Source organism: Cyprinodon tularosa, unplaced genomic scaffold (genome assembly GCF_016077235.1).
Source record: "Cyprinodon tularosa strain WSP-4 unplaced genomic scaffold, ASM1607723v1 ctg715, whole genome shotgun sequence".
Lineage (NCBI taxonomy): Eukaryota > Metazoa > Chordata > Actinopteri > Cyprinodontiformes > Cyprinodontidae > Cyprinodon > Cyprinodon tularosa.
In genome coordinates this window covers 18,355-36,411 of record NW_024039469.1, presented here as the reverse complement: position 1 = coordinate 36,411, position 18,057 = coordinate 18,355, and the positions used below count along the sequence as shown (strand labels likewise).

Below are 18,057 nucleotides of genomic sequence, written 5' to 3'. Positions count from 1 at the left end.
ACCCACATGCAATAAACCACTCAGAGAACCAGGGTAAAAGTTTGAACAGGATTATTGATAAAACCAACGAGGGTTGGATTCAGGAAACACAGTGTACTGGTGAACTGGAAGAAGGAAGGGAAGTATCAGTGGTTAGTTCAGGATGCATGGGAACTTTAAACGATGACTTGAAGAGACAGAGAAAATGGGACTCATGTTAGTAGAGAAAACTTTCCTCCCAGAAACCAGTCGGTGTGGGTTTATCCAGAGGTAGAGACTTGTTGGAGGGCGGACAGGTATAGGTCTTGGTTTGACCCGGAGGAGCTATTGACCGGACTGTCACTTGGGAATCCAGGAGGACTTGAACAGAACTTGTGGAAGTTAATCCCCTGCTCAGTGTGAGACTCATACAATCCTTCCAGGGGGAGAAGGTCAAACATCCAGCTTGCAGGAAGGCTTCCTGCCGAAAAGGCAAAGACAAAAACAAGGTGAAGCTCGGCGAAAAACCAAAGACTCAGACTCAGCAAAATTCAGCTTGGCTAGAGTACCCAAAACTGGCAAACACTTTGGCGCCGAGGTAGTGACAGTCTATGGCTCAAATAGTCCTCAGCGATGAGCCAACCAGCCGCAGGTGTGTGGGAGAACCAACGGAAATAGGGCGCCACCTGGTGGTGGAGGGAGAAAACAACACAAAAACACAACCCACACAAACTGGATTTCTAACAGTCTGACCTGTAACCCAGAGCCTATTTGCCTTGAGAGACCCTATCAGGTTCATTCAAGCCCCCTAAAACATACAATTGCCTCTGGGATGGCAGTTCAAGGCTTTATTAGGTTTTGACCATAAAGGAATTTAAGTTCTACATTTTAATTTTCACTTCCATGTCTAAATCATGGGAATGCATGATGACGCAGTTTGTAGCACTGCTGCCATGCAGCAAAACGTTCCTTGGTTTTAATTCCTGTCTTAGGGTCTTCAGGCATGGAGTATGTATGTTCTCTACTTGCACACATAGCTTTTCTTCGGGTACTCTGGCTTCCTCCCACAGTCCAAAAACATGACTAATAAATTAACTTAGATGACTAAAAACATTTTTAAGTGGCATCTATCTATAAATTGTCCTTAGATGTGAGTGTGTGTGATTTCTTGGTCTCTATGTGCCCCTGCGGCAGACTGGCAACCAATCCAGAGTGTACCCTGCCTTTCGCCCATAAATTGTTGGAGATAGACACCAGGCCTTGTTCTGAGCCTTGACAGAATAATCTGGCTATAACTTGGACTCATCAGCAAACAGACAGTGGCGTTCTGAGGTCAAAAAAAGTATTTCTGGGCTCAAGTCAGGCAGACAGGAAATTCTAGATAACTTGTGTAATCAGGCTACCTCTGCTCCCACACTTCTGCCTATGATAGCTGCCGTGTCTACATCAACTTTTGTCAGATGAGTTTGTGAAGGACTTCGTCTATCTCCCCCTAAACTGTTTAAGGGTGATTCTGAGCAGTGTGGGGCTTTCCTTTCCGAGAAAAAGAACAGTATGCTGGGCATCTGTAGATACACAAGTCCGGCGAGATCCACAAGTCCGGCGAGAGCAGTCACAAGATGAAAACACATGTCATTGTAGTCAAACTTCATTGAGTAAACAACCACTTCTTCATGCATGGTTAAGCACTCTGAAAGGATTGTTAAAAAATCATTACAATTGTCTATTGTACTGCTGCCAGTTGTAGGAATGGCTTTAGATCAGCAAAAATAATATTTAATTATTGAAGGACCTGGTTTTGCATCAAATTTGGATCTGGGAAGTAAAAAGATTAGACACAAATTAACCAGGCAATCTGTGACATCCAAGCCGATACAGCAAACTATGTTCAGATCACATTGTGGCAGATTCTTTTATCATCAATCCTGCTCTCGCAGGATCAGTTGGATTCAATATACCAAAGTTGCAATGGCTTATTTTCTCTGTTCTATAGCTTTAATAAAGTGCCAAATGGCAATTAAGCTGATTCAAAGCATTGCCTATTTTTTTATGAAATAGAACAACCAACCCTGGCTTTTTTGGACTCCTGTCTTCTGTTCTTTTATTGTCAATTTCATTTGTTTTCATTTGTTCCTTATTTGGGCTGTTAGAGCCCAGGGGTTGGCATGGATGTGTCATGATCTTGGCACTGATGAATGAAATGAACAATCAAACTGGTCATCAGCACAAATTTCATCCTCTAAGAAATCCCTAATTTGGCCGAAGTTGTTCCTTGATGACATTAACTGTGGATTGTAGTATCACAGTATCCATCCTGTAAGTTAGAATAAACTTCCGTACTTTCTATTGGATAGAGTTTGTAAATCCCTTAAGAGTTTGATGAGGACATAAAACAATATGCACAGGGCTGATGTAGCCCAGAGCACTCACCTTTGGAAACAAGGGTTCGTCAGCAAAAAAAAAATAAAACTAAATAAATCTATCTAAGGAATCTCTGATATATTCTATATATTGGAAAAACTTAGCAGTGTGTCCTTTCATGTGAATTGCGCATCATGATAGCAGACCTTAGTATCAACATAAATGACACTTTGACTGAATTCAATGGCTGTTTTGAGATGAAACATTTTGATTATGAAGTAAGGACCTCTTATCCAGCTGTATGTGTAATATTATATGGTTTCCTAACTCTCTTGTCTCTTGTCACGGTGTGTGGAAACTTCCTTGTAATACTGTCTGTCATTTACTTTAAACAGATGCACACTCCTACTAACACTCTCATTCTGTCCCTGGCTGTGGCTGATCTGTTGGTTGGCATGTTTGTTTTCCCTCTCAGAATGTTTTTGTCTCTCAATGCGTGTATGTACAGGTATTATGTCAGTTTATTTTGTAAGATAAGGGACAGCTTTGATATACTATTTAGCCAATGCTCTATCATGCACCTGTGCTGCATTTCTGTGGACAGATATCACGCAGTGTGTCAGCCTCTAACATATAAATCTAAAATCAATGGTCGTGTTGTCTTCATCATGATTGCTTTGAGTTGGGGTGTTTCTGTGTTTATTGCCATCGCTGTGGTAAACAGTAGATTAACCAATGATGAATGTCAGGACATGTGTTTTATTGATGTGGTCATGACAAATATTGTAGCACCTTTATTAGCATTTTTCCTTCCTATTCTCATAATGCTTTGCATCTACCTGAAGATATTTGTTGTCGCACAGAGACAGGTACGAAGCATCCAAGCAAAGATGAAGCCTGGAGCAACTGTCAGTAAGATGGAGAGAAAAGCCACCAAAACTCTGGCTATTGTTTTAGGAGTTTTTGTGTTTTGCTGGGCTCCTTTCTTTCTTTTCCTAAGTTTTAAAACTGTTGGAAATGATTCAGCACCCGTTCATGTGATTGAAACAGTGGCTTGGCTTGGACTCGCAAACTCTACTCTGAATCCTTTTATCTATGGTTTCTTTTATAGCTGGTTCAGATCAGCCTTTAAAATGATTGTTTCTGGGAAAATCCTAAAAGGAGACTATATTAACCTGAAGTTGCATTGAACTTTAAGTTATTTTGTTGTTATTGTTTAATAAAATGACAGATATGTTTTTATGTCTATTCATGTTTTGTAAAATATCATTAGTCCAATGTCAGAATGAATCCAGAATCTGATTGAACACACTTGTCTAAAGTTTTTCTTTTAATTTATCAATGAGTAGAGAAACAGAATATGGTTTCCATTTTTCCACCTGTCTACATCAGGCATAATTTTCTTTTAATTGTGTTCCATCTATTTTTTTTCTTTATCTTCCTTTGTACATCTTTGTTTTTGGCTACTGCACAAAGACCCAATAATTTAAAAGGCTTTTGCTGATTCTCCAGAGCTTTTTTGAGGGGGCCTTTTCCGGGTTCGGTGCGCTTTGGTTCGCAGGCGGCCAGAAAGTATGCAACAAAAAATTGTGCTTTTGAGGAAATATTGTTTAGGATTCAACCCTATGATGGGACGAATTGATTCCTGTAAAGCTATTAAAGATGCTCAAATTCTTCCAGTTGCCTTTTTTTTAACCCTTTGCTTGTGTAAATGAATGTATCATTAGTTATTTGATCTGATTCTAAGTTATAATGTTTTGACTGTCAATTAGAACATGATAACTTAATATACTAGCTGAAAAGACTAATGTGTGTTGTTTTAAACAAAAACAGTATAATGGTGTAGTGAGTAAAAAGTTTGACTCTAGCAGGGTTGGATGAATAATAACAGTAAAAAGCTACCAGCTGACATACCTCATGCGCCTTGATTTCTTTCTCTTCATGGTTTGAACCACTCTATGTCTGACCTGTAACCCAGAGCCTATTTGCCTTGAGAGACCCGACCAGGAGCATTCAAGTCCCCTAAAACATACAATTTCCTTTAGGATGGCGGTTCAAGGCTTTATTAGGGTTTGGCCATAAAATACTTTAAGTTCTACATTTTATTTTCCGCTTCCATGTCTACATCATGGGAATGCATGGTGACGCAGTTTGTAGCACTGCTGCCTTGCAGCAAGACGGTCCTTGGTTTTAAGTCCTGTCTTAGGGTCTTCCAGCATGGAGTATGTATGTTCTCTACTTGCACACATAGCTTCTCTTCAGGTATTACGGCTTCCTCCCACAGTCCAAAAACATCACTAATAAATTAACTAACATGACTAAAAACATGGTTAAGTGGCATCTCTAAATTGTCCTTAGATGTGAGTGTGTGTGATTTGATGGTCCTTCGTGTTCCCCTGCCACAGACTGGCAACCTATCCAGAATGTACCCTGCCTTTCGCCCATAGATTGTTGGAGATAGACACCAGGCCTCCTGTGACCCTATCGGATAAGTGGAAGAAGATGGATGGATGGATATCTAAATCATGCTGAATATGCAGACAAAAAATCAACATTTAAAGAGTTTGGTATAACAGCATATAAACTTGACAGAAAGGCAATAACATCTGTAATAAGATTTTGTACTAAACCTTTTTCACTATTTTTTAGCACCCTGCCAAATCGCATTGCCAATACTTCTGACTGAAACACCCAACTTGTTTAACCAAAATTACTTTAAACCTAAATTTATGTATATTCAGCTTCTCAAAGTTAATGCAGAAACACTTTAGGATTACCCTCTCAAGGAATTTCATTCAAAGGTTCTCGTTCTTTGAGTCATGACCCAGAACTCATGACAGAAAGAACGAGATCCCAGATACATAGATAAAGGTAAAACAAGAGCTTTGGCTCACCTCTCTCTTTACCACAATGGACCGGTACAGTGCCTGCTTCACAGCAGGTGTTGCAACAATCCACTCTATCTTGCCCTAATTCATGAACAAGACCCCAAGATACTTAAACTCCTTTGCTAGGGGCAGTACATCCTCCCCAACCCGAAGAAGGCACTACCCTTTTATGGCTCAAGACCATGGGCTCAGATTTGGAGGCATTGATTCTCATCCCTGCTGCTGAGGCTAAAATTGTAGTTTTTGTCAAAAACTATTGCCAGCAGGACAAAGGAGGTCATAGTTGTTTACTATAGGTTCAGGCAAAATGAACATGCTTTCTGCATACATTGGAGAAGCACTAGAGCACTTGGACAGTTGCTTGGCATCCACATTTATTTTTACCTTTACTTGACAAAGAGCACCTCCAACCTGGTAGCCTATAGTAGAGCCAACAAGGGGTCTTGTTTTGCATGAATGAAACAGACTGGACCTTCACAAACCTTATAAGGCCAGAAGTAGAGGCATTCTGTTTCTCAGCATGGTAATTGTGCATGGCAAGGTAAAAGAAGTACCTAGTATAGGTGCTGAATACACCTATGCTAAGTCAAATCTTCTTGATGTTTGCTGGATGGTTGAAGCCAGAGGCGTACTTACTGTTCTAGCAATGGATTCTTTAATGTTGCTCTTTCCATGACCAATTTTTCCTCAACTTGAGAATGGTCAACAAGCTGGAGAAGGGGTTTCTTGTTGGTGAAAAGTGTGAGGAAAGGCTTAATGAAATCATTGCTTTAGTGAAGAATGGAAGGGATGCCACCAAGAGGAATAACTGTTTGGTTTGTGGAGTACTGTTTCTGGGGCTTGCGAGAGATGACTAATACTGTATATACGGATTAGAATCAGAGAGAAACATAAAATGCAATTATTAATTCTAACACCCCAAGAAATGTAAAAAATGTTTTTCCAATTGGTGTTCTACAAGTCGAGCAATATTCCTTTTTTTTTTTCACACAGAGCGAAGACTTAATACTCAGAAAATGGCATATTGCACCGTGTAGCATATTGACTAGGCCTAGATTCAGTAGACAGAATTTTTAATTTAGAAGGAGCACCTAGTTTAATCACTACTGACACCTGAACTGCTAAATAAATACAGATAAAAAATTAGGAGAGGTTGGTTTTATGACAAAAAAAGAACAATGTTTGACTGAGGAACAAATCTCCCATTGAAAGGTAATCCATGTAGTTACCTGATCATTACACTACATACAGCATTTCTTTAAAGTCAATACTCTATGACTTTAAAAAGAGAAGTAAATCTTTTGTCCAAGCTAAGGTGCTTATGAAATTTAAATTTTTATAACATGAGGCTGAAGTAGTAAACCAGTAAAGAAAAATATGAGGTGTATAAAACCAAATTAAGAAGTAGAGCTGTCAAAAAGTTTCAAAATGTAGCTGAAAATAAATATTTTGTCTTAATTTTGAATAAATAATGACATGATACATTCTGTGGTGTGTTTTAACTTAAAAAAAAATTTGGACAAGTTCACACTCACACTAAATGCGGTGTGGCTGCACTGTGGATGCAGCAAGGAACCCAAATCATTCAAATCAATGAGAACAATCACATCCACCATGGTGTAGCTTGGGGCTTTTCCTGAGACCATGAGTCTTAATAAGGTCATTTTGCAAGTTGTAGGATTGGTTAGATGGCCTAGCAGTCTCCACATCAACCTCCCTAATAGGAGAAGCAAGGTAACATACATAAAAAGTCCTTTTGATTTTTTAGAATAAAATCAACCCATCAGCCTAAGATAATGTGACAATTGTAAACAGAAAGGCAAAACAGTGTTATGCCAGCTTACCAGAAGATTATGAATGTATTAAATAACTAGAACTGGGAGTTATTCGAAGGACCTTGATTTGCATCAAATTTGGATCTGGGAAGTAAAAAGATTAGACAAAAATTAACCAGGCAATCTGTGACATCCAAGCCGATACGGCAAGCTATGTTCGGATCACATTGTGGCAGATTCTTTTATCATCAATCCTGCTCTCGCAGGATCAGTTGGATTCAATATACCAAAGTTGCAATGGCTTATTTTTTCTGTTCTATAGCTTTAATAAAGTGCCAGATGGCAATTAAGCTCATTCAAAGCGTTTCCTATTTTTTTATGAAATAGAACAACCAACCCTAGCTAGTTGCATAGTTTAGTATAGCCACAGCTCCAGATGGATTTCCATATCATTCTGGTCCGGGCTCCAGAACAACAAGAACCACGGTGGATGACGGTCAGTTAGTGCAGGCGGGGACCCACAGCTTGAACCCCACTGGCCGTGGTTAGCTGTTTTCACTTTTTTGGACTCCTGTCTTCTGTTCTGTTATCGTCATTTTCATGCCGTCGTTTTGTTTTCATTTGTTCATTTTTTGGGCTGCTAGAGCCCACGGGTTGGCGTGGTTGTGTGATGATCTTGTCACTGATGAATGAAATGATTAATCAAACCAGTCATCAGCACATTTCATTCTCCCTAGGAAACCCTAATTTGTCTGAAGTTGTTCCTTGATGACATTAACTCGGGGTTGTAGTATCACAGTATCCATCCTGTAAGTTAGAATAAACTTCCCTACTTTCTATTGGATAGAGTTTATAAATCCCTTAAGAGTTTGATGAGGACATAAAACAATATGCACAGGGCTGATGTAGCCCAGAGCACTCTCCTTTGGAAACAAGGGTTCGTCAAAAATAAAATAAAACAAATTAAATCTATCTAAGGAATCGCTAATATATTCTATATATTGTAAGATCTCAGCAGTGTGTCCTTTCATGTGAATTGCTCATCATGACAGCAGACCTTAGTATCAACATAAATGACACTTTGACTGAATTCAATGGCTGTTTTGAGATGAAACATTTGGATTATGAAGTAAGCACCTCTTATCCAGCTGTATGTGTAATATTATATGGTTTCCTAACTCTCTTGTCTCTTGTCACGGTGTGTGGAAACTTCCTTGTAATACTGTCTGTCATTTACTTTAAACAGATGCACACTCCTACTAACACTCTAATTCTGTCCCTGGCTGTGGCTGATCTGTTGGTTGGCATGTTTGCTTTCCCTCTCAGAATGTTTTTGTCTCTCAGTGCGTGTATGTACAGGTATTATGTCAGTTTATTTTGTAAGATAAGGGACAGCTTTGATATATTATTCAGCCAATGCTCTATCCTGCACCTGTGCTGCATTTCTGTGGACAGATATCACGCAGTGTGTCAGCCTCTAACATATAAATCTAAAATCAATGGTCGTGTTGTCTTCTTCATGATTGCTTTGAGTTGGGGTGTTTCTGTGTTTATTGCCATCGCTCTGGTAAACAGTAGATTAACCAATGATGAATGTCAGGACATGTGTTTTATTGACGTTGTCATGACAAATATTGTTGGGCCTTTGTTATCATTTTTCCTTCCTATTCTCATAATGCTTTGCATCTACCTGAAGATATTTGTTGTCGCACAGAGACAGGTACGAAGCATCCAAGCAAAGATGAAGCCTGGAGCAACTGTCAGTAAGATGGAGAGAAAAGCCACCAAAACTCTGGCTATAGTTTTAGGAGTTTTTGTGTTTTGCTGGGCTCCTTTCTTTCTTTTCCTAAGTTTTAAAACTGTTGGAAATGATTCAGCACCCGTTCATCTGATTGAAACAGTGGCTTGGCTTGGACTCGCAAACTCTACTCTGAATCCTTTTATCTATGGTTTCTTTTATAGCTGGTTCAGATCAGCCTTTAAAATGATTATTTCTGGGAAAATCCTAAAAGGAGACTATATTAACCTGAAGTTGCATTAAATTTTAAGGTATTTTGTTGTTATTGTTTAATGAAACGACAGATAAGTTTTTATGTATATTCATGTTTTGTTAAAAATCATTGATCCAATGTCAGAATGAATCCAGAATTTGATTGAACACACTTGTTAAAATTCTTTCTTTTAATCTATGACTGAGTAGAGAATTCAGAATATGTTTTCTATTTTTCCCCCTGTCTACAATAGGCATAATTTTCTAATAATTGTGTTCCATCTGTATTTTCTCTTCCTTTGTACACCTTTGTTTACTGCACAAAGACTCGATAATTAAAAAGTATTTTGCTGATTGTCCAGAGCTTTTTTGAGGGGTCCTTTTCCGGGTTCGGTGCGCTTTGGTTCGCAGGCGGCTAGAAAGTATGCCACAAAAAATTGTGCTTCTGAGGATTATTGTTTTGGATTCAACCCTATGATGGGACAAATTGGTTCCTGTAAAGCTCTTAAAGATACTCAAATTCTTCCAGTTGCCTTTTTTTTTAACCCTTTGGCTTGTGTAAATGAACTTATCATTAGTTATTTGATCTGATTCTAAGTTATAAAGTTTTGACTGTCAATTAGAACATGATAACTTAATATACTAGCTGAAAAGACTAATTTGTGTTGTTTTAAACAAAAACAGTATAATGGTGTAGTAAGTAAAAAGTTTGTCTCTAACAGGGTTGGATGAATCATAACAGTTAAAAGAGTTAGGATTGACTTTAAACAAATAACAGCTGAGGAAACAAAACACTAGATATGTAACATTTAAGAGTTGAGTTCAAATAATATCAGAGATTAAACTGATCTACTTGATTAATTTAAATGTCATGAGATTGACAACATATTAGTCATATTACTTTTTAAGAACATAAACAACCCAGATGAATTAAATAATGTAACAAGTGTGATCTAATTTTACTTTGTCAAAGTGAAAGGAGGGTATAAAGTAATGCCATATCATAGTTAAAGTCTATAGGCTGATAAATTACCAAAGAGTTTTTGACAACATTTAACTAAAAAGTATTCTAAACTGAACAATAATATGTCCACTTTAAAACTGGTAATTGACAAATTCTCGTTTTTAAATTCTTTTTGCGGTTTACTTTATGGGAAATCGTTAAGGTGATACCGTTGCACCCTGGTTGTGCCGGGTCCGAGGCTGACTCTGATCTGCTGTTGATTCTGAAGGGTGCGGAGTTTTTATAAATTTAAAGGCAGAATAATTGCTCAGAGTCGATTTTTGGAGAGGGTCTATAGTAGATGAAGTAGTGAAGATAGTGCAGTATGTGTAGGTAGTGGTATTGAGTCCGTGAAGGTCTGTTCAAGCCTTTAAAAAGAGTACCAGGGAAATAAATAAGTTTCAACCCAAACAGTTCTGGCAAGCAGAGAGGGACCTTGTTTCATTCCCTCTTTGCTTGCAAGAAAGCTTGCTTCCCAAAATAAAGATAGATAGACTTTTATTTGTACAATAACTTTACACTGATAAAAACAAGATCAGACCTAAACTATATACATTTTTACATAAGGTATTTGTTGTACTTTAGTTTGCCCTGATCAGAAATAGTGCTTAAAGCTTTTTTAAAAACCCCAGAATTGCAAAAAAGCATTTAGATTTCTGATGGCTCTGTGGAAGTGAGATAGAGCACTTCTACAAAGACACAGCATTGAGTTAAGGTCCATTTTGCACTATGTCTCTTCTGGATAAATAGATAGCTCTTTTTGCTTTGAGAAAAAAAATCTAAATTTGAGATTTTAACTTTGTTGCTTTGGAGTAATGTAGAGCATTAATAAAAACATAATTGGTGAAAATTACCCCAAAGAGACTAAAAACATTTATTATAAGGTTAACAAAAGTAGTCAACCATGCACAATCCAAAAAAACGTGAAACCAATTCTCTGATAGACTGCAAAAAGGACTCTTATTTAAAACCCAAGGAAAAATGACTGATAAAAAAAGAGTTTGTTACAATGGCTCCATGAAGGATTCTCCATTGTAGATTACCAGTCCGTTTTCTTATTGGAGGCTTATAGAGTCCTCCACTGGGATTTCCGTCCTCACATGCACTGTGCAATCACAGTATCTGGTAATCTGGTCAGAGGAGAGACACAGGGTTCCAGTTCTTTACATCCTGCAGATTGTCTTTCATTGGAAGGGGCTCAATAACCGCTCTGTTGAGCAATCCCCACCAATAGAAACACACCCCTCAGACGAGCAATCTCCCAACATTTCCCCAATTATAACCCTAACCCTTATTGTCGTTAAGCGCATAAATATTAATGGAAACTACAGTAAAATAATAAAAACTGGCTTTGACAACAATACACCTTCTTGGTACTGACATGCTTCTTGAGTATACTCTGGTGCAGACAAAATACACTATATTGCCAAAAGTATTTGCTCACCCATCCAAATTATTGGAATCAGGTGTTCCAATCACTTCCATGGCCACAGGTGTATAAATTCAAGCACCTAGGCATGCAGACTGTTTTTACAAACATTTGTGAAAGAATGGGTCGCTCTCAGGAGCTCAGTGAATTCCAGCGTGGAACTGTGATAGGATGCCACCTGTGCAACAAATCCAGTCGTGAAATTTCCTCGCTCCTAAATATTCCACAGTCAACTGTCAGCTGTATTATAAGAAAATGGAAGTGTTTGGGAACGACAGCAACTCAGCCACGAAGTGGTAGGCCACGTAAACTGACGGAGCGGGGTCAGCGGATGCTGACGCGCATAGTGCGAAGAGGTCGCCAACTTTCTGCAGAGTCAATCACTACAGACCTCCAAACTTCATGTGGCCTTCAGATTAGCTCAAGAACAGTGCGCAGAGAGCTTCATGGAATGGGTTTCCATGGTCGAGCATCTGCATCCAAGCCATACATCACCAAGTGCAATGCAAAGCGTCGGATGCGGTGGTGTAAAGCACGCCGCCACTGGACTCTAGAGCAGTGGAGACGCGTTCTCTGGAGTGACGAATCGCGCTTCTCCATCTGGCAATCTGATGGACGGGTCTGGGTTTGGCGGTTGCCAGGAGAACGGTACTTGTCTGACTGCATTGTGCCAAGTGTAAAGTTTGGTGGAGGGGGGATTATGGTGTGGGGTTGTTTTTCAGGAGCTGGGCTTGGCCCCTTAGTTCCAGTGAAAGGAACTCTGAATGCTTCAGCATACCAAGACATTTTGGACAATTCCATGCTCCCAACTTTGTGGGAACAGTTTGGAGCTGGCCCCTTCCTCTTCCAACATGACTGTGCACCAGTGCACAAAGCAAGGTCCATAAAGACATGGATGACAGAGTCTGGTGTGGATGAACTTGACTGGCCTGCACAGAGTCCTGACCTCAACCCGATAGAACACCTTTGGGATGAATTAGAGCGGAGACTGAGAGCCAGGCCTTCTCGTCCAACATCAGTGTGCGACCTCACAAATGCGCTTCTGGAAGAATGGTCAAAAATTCCCATAAACACACTCCTAAACCTTGTGGACAGCCTTCCCAGAAGAGTTGAAGCTGTTCTAGCTGCAAAGGGTGGACCGACGTCATATTGAACCCTATGGATTAGGAACGGGATGTCACTTAAGCTCATATGTGAGTCAAGGCAGGTGAGCAAATACTTTTGGCAATATAGTGTATGAGTCAGGAAGCGGTTTAATATGTTTATTTAAAGATTTCACAGAGAGATATGTTAGGTCCAGCGTGGTGGTTCGGGGAACTGAAGCTTAGACTGGAATTGCACGGGAAGAGAGATCAGTTAGAACACTGGCAGGAGGAACTGCGTTTTTAAAGGAAAGATGCTTCTTCCCGTTCCTTGGAGAGAGGAGCGGACGGGGAGGAGGTTGGTGAGCCCACAGAGATTGAGTTTGGCTGAGATGGAGTTATGGCTTGAGAGCTCCTGAGGGTGGACAGGCAGTTGAGCGTTCGGGGATGGATCCAGGAGGACTGAGTGGAGAACCGGCTTAGAGACAGCAAAGCTTCTAGGAGAAAAGGAGGACAAGAAGGTAAGTTGGTGTCTTTAAGGACAATGTTTAGTTGGATGGAGCTAGCAGGTAGGTTACCACTATGTGGAATCTTAACTGACTGGCGTCTGTCCCAGGGAATCCACTTCTCTAAATACTGCTCCCTGATTGGTTCCAATTGGAAACAGCTGGAGGCTTGCCTGGGCTGAAGTCTGAGGAGGAAAAGGTGAGAAAAAACCCTGACACAGCTCAGCACACAATCCTGTGGACACAACAGGTACTACATATTGTATTTCTACAGAGCTTGGGGGAAGGCTTTTGAAAAAAGAAATCCCACCCCTGTACTATAGGAGGTGCTTTGGCTCAAATTGACTTTCCCCCCACTCCCCACACAGTCTGCTTCATTAGGTGAATCACTGTGAGTTTCTTGTAAATAAATTACATAATTTCATTTAAGGCTTATTGTCTCATAAATCAATGCCCCTTTTATCCCCTCTCTGACCCCATTAGTACTTAGGGATGCTATTTTGAAAGTACCCATAATAGGTGAGAGGTTAAAAACAACAACCCAAAACACTATAAATAATATTAAAAAGCTATTGTACGTCATTTATTCAAAATTGCTCTCTAACTTTACTCATTATTTTCTTTAATCTATAAATCTGCTGCTCAATTTGTACGGATTCTTCTTTGTTTCTAATATAATACTGCTGAAAAAAAAAACAAAACAATTTTAAGTCCGGAAAAAGGCTTTCCACTTTTACACCTCTCATACCTTTAATTTGTTACAAAAAAAAAAAATAATAATAATAATAATAATCATAGCCTTTGCCAGTTATCAAGGCTCTTTAAAATCTTCTATGACTGTGGTGGCATCAGCCCTCCTCCACGCTGTTGCCTGCTGGGCCCCTGGCAGCACAGACCAGGACAGAAAGAGACTGAACAAACTAGTGAGAAGGGCTGCTTCTGTCCTAGGCTCCACTCTTCACTCAGTGGAGGAAGTGGCTGAGAGGAAGATGCTGTCCAAGCTCAAATCCATCATGGACAACACCTTCCACCCTCTGCACCAGACTGTAGAGGAACTGAGCAGGTCATTCCCTGCTGCAACCAGACTCCACAATGCAACACGGCAATAACTTGTGCAATGTATAATGTGCAATTACTATTTGATACCCTGTACAATGCAATAATGTTTCTCTATATTTGAAATCCAGTGCAATAACTATATAAAAATAAAAATATCCATCTATATCAATCAATCAATCAATCAATCAATCAATCAATCAATCAATCAATCAATCAATCAATCAATCAATCAATCAATCAATCATGTCAAACACCCTCAGAGTACAAACCTGAAGTGGAAATAACACCAAACAACCCACCCAGGGCCCACAGGGATCCAGGAATAAGGGCAGGAACTAAACAAAAATCATTGTCCACCAAACAAGGCCATGAGGATGCCAGCAAAGGAGGGTCTCTTGAGGACGGCTGTAAGAGAAACCTTCACAGAGCTCTGTTTCACAGCATAATCCAACATGAGGCTCGGGGGTCTCTGGGTGGTGTAGAGTGTACTCAGGGGTCTCTGGACAGCTCAGAGCATGCTCAGGGGTCTCTGGATGCCACAGAGTGTGCTCAGGGGTCTCTAGATGTTTTTGAGTGTGCTCAGGGGTCTCTAGACGGACAAGAGTATGCTCAGGGGTCTCTGGATGGCACAGAGCATGCTCAGGGGTGTCTGTATGGCACAGAGTGTGCTCAGGGGTCTCTGGATGGTTCTGAATGTGCTCAAGGGTCTCTAGATGGACAAGAGCGTGCTCCGAAGTCTCTTGACGGCACAGATAGTCTCTGGAGATGTTTCACCAAGACTATGGTGAGGGAGAACTAAGAGGGTCTTACTGTGTTGAGCGAGAACTAAGAGGGTCTGACTATGGTGAGGGAGAACTATGAAGGTTTGACTGAGAGGTTAGGCCAAAAGGAGGAACTGAAATAGGACACTGTGAGGAGCTGACTGAGGAGCTAGAACACTAAGAGGACCTGATTGAGGAGCTGCCTATGGGGAAGGGGGGACTGGTCAAGCTAAAGAGTTTTGGCTCAGGGACTTGCCCTCCAAAGGGCTCTGACACAGTGACTGGCCTGCTAAAGGGCTCTGGACGGGAACTTGTCCACTAACGGGCTCTGGCTTGGGAACTGGCCCGCTTAGAGGCTCTGGCTCGGGTAAGGTTGGCTGGAAGGGAGCTGATTGAGGTGGAAATAAATTTGTTTAGGAGTTGAGAGAAGGCTTTTCTGTATGTTCCACTCAGATAAGGCAAAGTAACCAGCCTGAACAAAGGTTTTGAGTTCTGGATACATCTGTAGCCCATTCTTTAGTTCGTTAGCGGCACTTACCCACTTCCAAGGTTGACTGATTGTGGGTGGGTTATTAAAATCTTAGGAAATCACTTCCTTTATCACTTGTTGGCTCTGCTGGATCCATAAGGGCTGGTTCCTTTAAACTTACAACATACTTGACCTGGGACACATGAAACATAGGGTGTATTCTCATTGCACGAGGGAGCTGAGGGAAGACGGCCACTGGGTTCACCATCTTCATGATAGGAAAATGCCCGATAAATTGATCTACCCTTAAGGGCATGTCTTTAGTAGATAACCAAACTTTGTAGCCTTCCCGATATACGGGTGCTGGAACTCTCAGACGGTTTCCAGCTTTGGCTTGGCTAAAAAATGGCCTTTCTAACCCTTCTCCAGCCCCTCTGGCACGTGAGAGCAGATAAATAGGCCTACGGAACCTTTGAAACTTATTCCTGAATGGTGAATACCAGTGGTTAAAAAACAAATGCAACATAAAACAGAGAGAGACCAGTGGTACTAGAGGGGGCAGAATTACTGGCATATTCAACCCAGGGAAGTTGGCTGGCCCACTTAGTGGGATCAGACTCATACAGAATGTGTATCCTAATCTCAATTTCCTGGTTGTCCCTCTCTGTCTGACTGTCTGTTTGCGGGTGAAAACTGACAATAGACTGACAGAGATCCCCAACAAAGAGCAGAACTCTCTCCAGAACTAGGACACAAACTGGGGACCCCTGTCGGAAACTATGTCTGTCAGGAGACCTTAGAGACCACTACCATTTCTTAAATTGTAGTAGATCTATATGTAGTAGATCTGTATGTATCTAATTAGGTGAAATCTTCTGGCAAGCAGGTGAAAATGAAATCTAAAAATGATGTTCTGATATATATAGAACCTATGGATATTCTCATGCATCCCTCCTCATGTTGATTCAGTCTTCTTTTATAAACTAAATAAGTGGCTGTTATTATCCCAATAAATGGAGGTTATAAGCGGCTATCAGTCCCAAAAAATGGCTTCAGATTGTGCCAGTAGACTCAGTAGGTTATCTTTGAGTGAATCCTAATCCTAACCCCAAAGTAATTCATTTCCCCCCGCAAAATTATTGAATATATTTATGTGTAATCTGAAGATAATTTCAGTAGTTCTTTGTGTATTGTAAATATAACTAAATAAAAAAAAGGTCCACATTTCACTCTTATTGAACAAACCAAAAACAAGTGATCTAATGCCCTTTCAAATTAGTTGGAGAATCCTCTCGCTCTAAATATTTAATTCTCTGTGAGAAAGTGCTGACCATTCTTTAATAAGATTCTGGTCAAAAGGACATGCAATGTTTGTTGTTAATAACCTAATGTGTCTAACGAACCTAGTGAAAGATTTATATTTTGTTTTTATGCACAAAACTACAAAGAAATCTGACTGAATCAGGAAATAAAACAGCATGATCCGCTGTAAGGAGATCGTAGACAGAGGACTCTGTGAGTTTACTGAAGAAAACCTGCTATCGACCAGGTTTGCTCTGGGGAGAATGTTTCTATGGTGACGGAAACAGAAGTTGAATAAACTGTCTTTGTGAACCGGACAAGTCAGAGATCCTCTGTTTTCAGCTTTAGGCAACTTAAAGTTTTTGGTAAACCTGCTTCGTAAAACAGACCCCTGGAGTGTTAGTGAGGCCGGGGTGTTGAATACTGTCTTAAACTCATGTCCCTCACGAATACATACTGTACCCTATGGTACCTATTGCGGAGATCTATTTTTGTCAAGATCTTGGCTCCCTGAATCTGGTCGAAAGTAGAGTTGATAAGAGGGATAGGGTAACGACTCTTAATTCTGATTTCATTATGATCTCTGTAATCTATACAGGGTCTGAGAGAACCGTCCTTCCCCCAAAAAAAGAAACCCGCATCTGCGGGAGAAGAGTAAGGATGAATAATCTCTGTTTTTAGAGAATCAGAAATGTATTTCTGCTGGCCAATGGTTTTGGTTGGTTATAAGGAATAAAAGCACCCCCTAGGGGTTTAGTACCTGGCAGTAAGTCAACCCTACAGTCATATGCTCTAAATGGAGGCAATGCACTGGCTCCACATATCGAAGACCTCCTTGAGGCCATGATGCTCCTCAGTAACTTTTGACAGATCTGTATAATATTCTTCTTCCTCCTTCTCCAACAACAGTTCTGGTTGAGCAGAATGTAGACAGGAACCACAGCAAGAGGTAGCCAAACCCAAAACCTCCAATTTCTGCCAGTCAATTGATAATCAAAAAGTATAACTGTTCAACTTGGTTACCACACACCACAAGTTCAACTGGTTCAGTGATGAGAGAAGACTGATTCATTTCATGGCCATCAAAGGTTAATACGTTGTGGGAATCCAGCAATGGAAGAACCCTTAAAGACAGACAGATTTATTTTATCATTTTGTATACACGAGTGTGAACAAAAATAATTTTTATTTAAAACACACAATTTCATTTTTAAAGTGCAGCATTGAAAACAGTAATAAATACATAAAAATAGTAATATAAACATACGACTGTAACCCATTTTACAAAACATTCAGCAGTCTAATGGCAGTGGGGAAGAAACTGTTATGGAATCTGCTGGACCTGCATCGGATGCTTCAAAGCCTCTTCCCAGAAGGCAGCAGGGAGAACAGCTTATGGTGGGTATGTCAGGGGTAACTTATGATGTTACGGGCTTGGGACACACAGCACTGGAATGAAATGTCTTTAATGGAG

General features: G+C 40.3%; 2 protein-coding genes across 2 annotated transcripts; both read left to right on the top strand.

Moving 5' to 3' along the window:
* Positions 1 to 2,513: 2,513 nt before the first annotated feature.
* On the top strand, positions 2,514 to 3,605 carry LOC119772545 (trace amine-associated receptor 1-like). Its single transcript, XM_038269002.1, has one exon. It carries the CDS (start codon positions 2,514 to 2,516, stop codon positions 3,507 to 3,509), a length of 996 nt encoding a protein of 331 aa, XP_038124930.1. The 3' UTR covers positions 3,510 to 3,605.
* Positions 3,606 to 8,027: 4,422 nt separating this feature from the next.
* Positions 8,028 to 9,023, top strand: LOC119772543 (trace amine-associated receptor 1-like). Its single transcript, XM_038269001.1, has one exon. It carries the CDS (start codon positions 8,028 to 8,030, stop codon positions 9,021 to 9,023), a length of 996 nt encoding a protein of 331 aa, XP_038124929.1.
* The last annotated feature ends 9,034 nt before the right edge of the window (positions 9,024 to 18,057 follow it).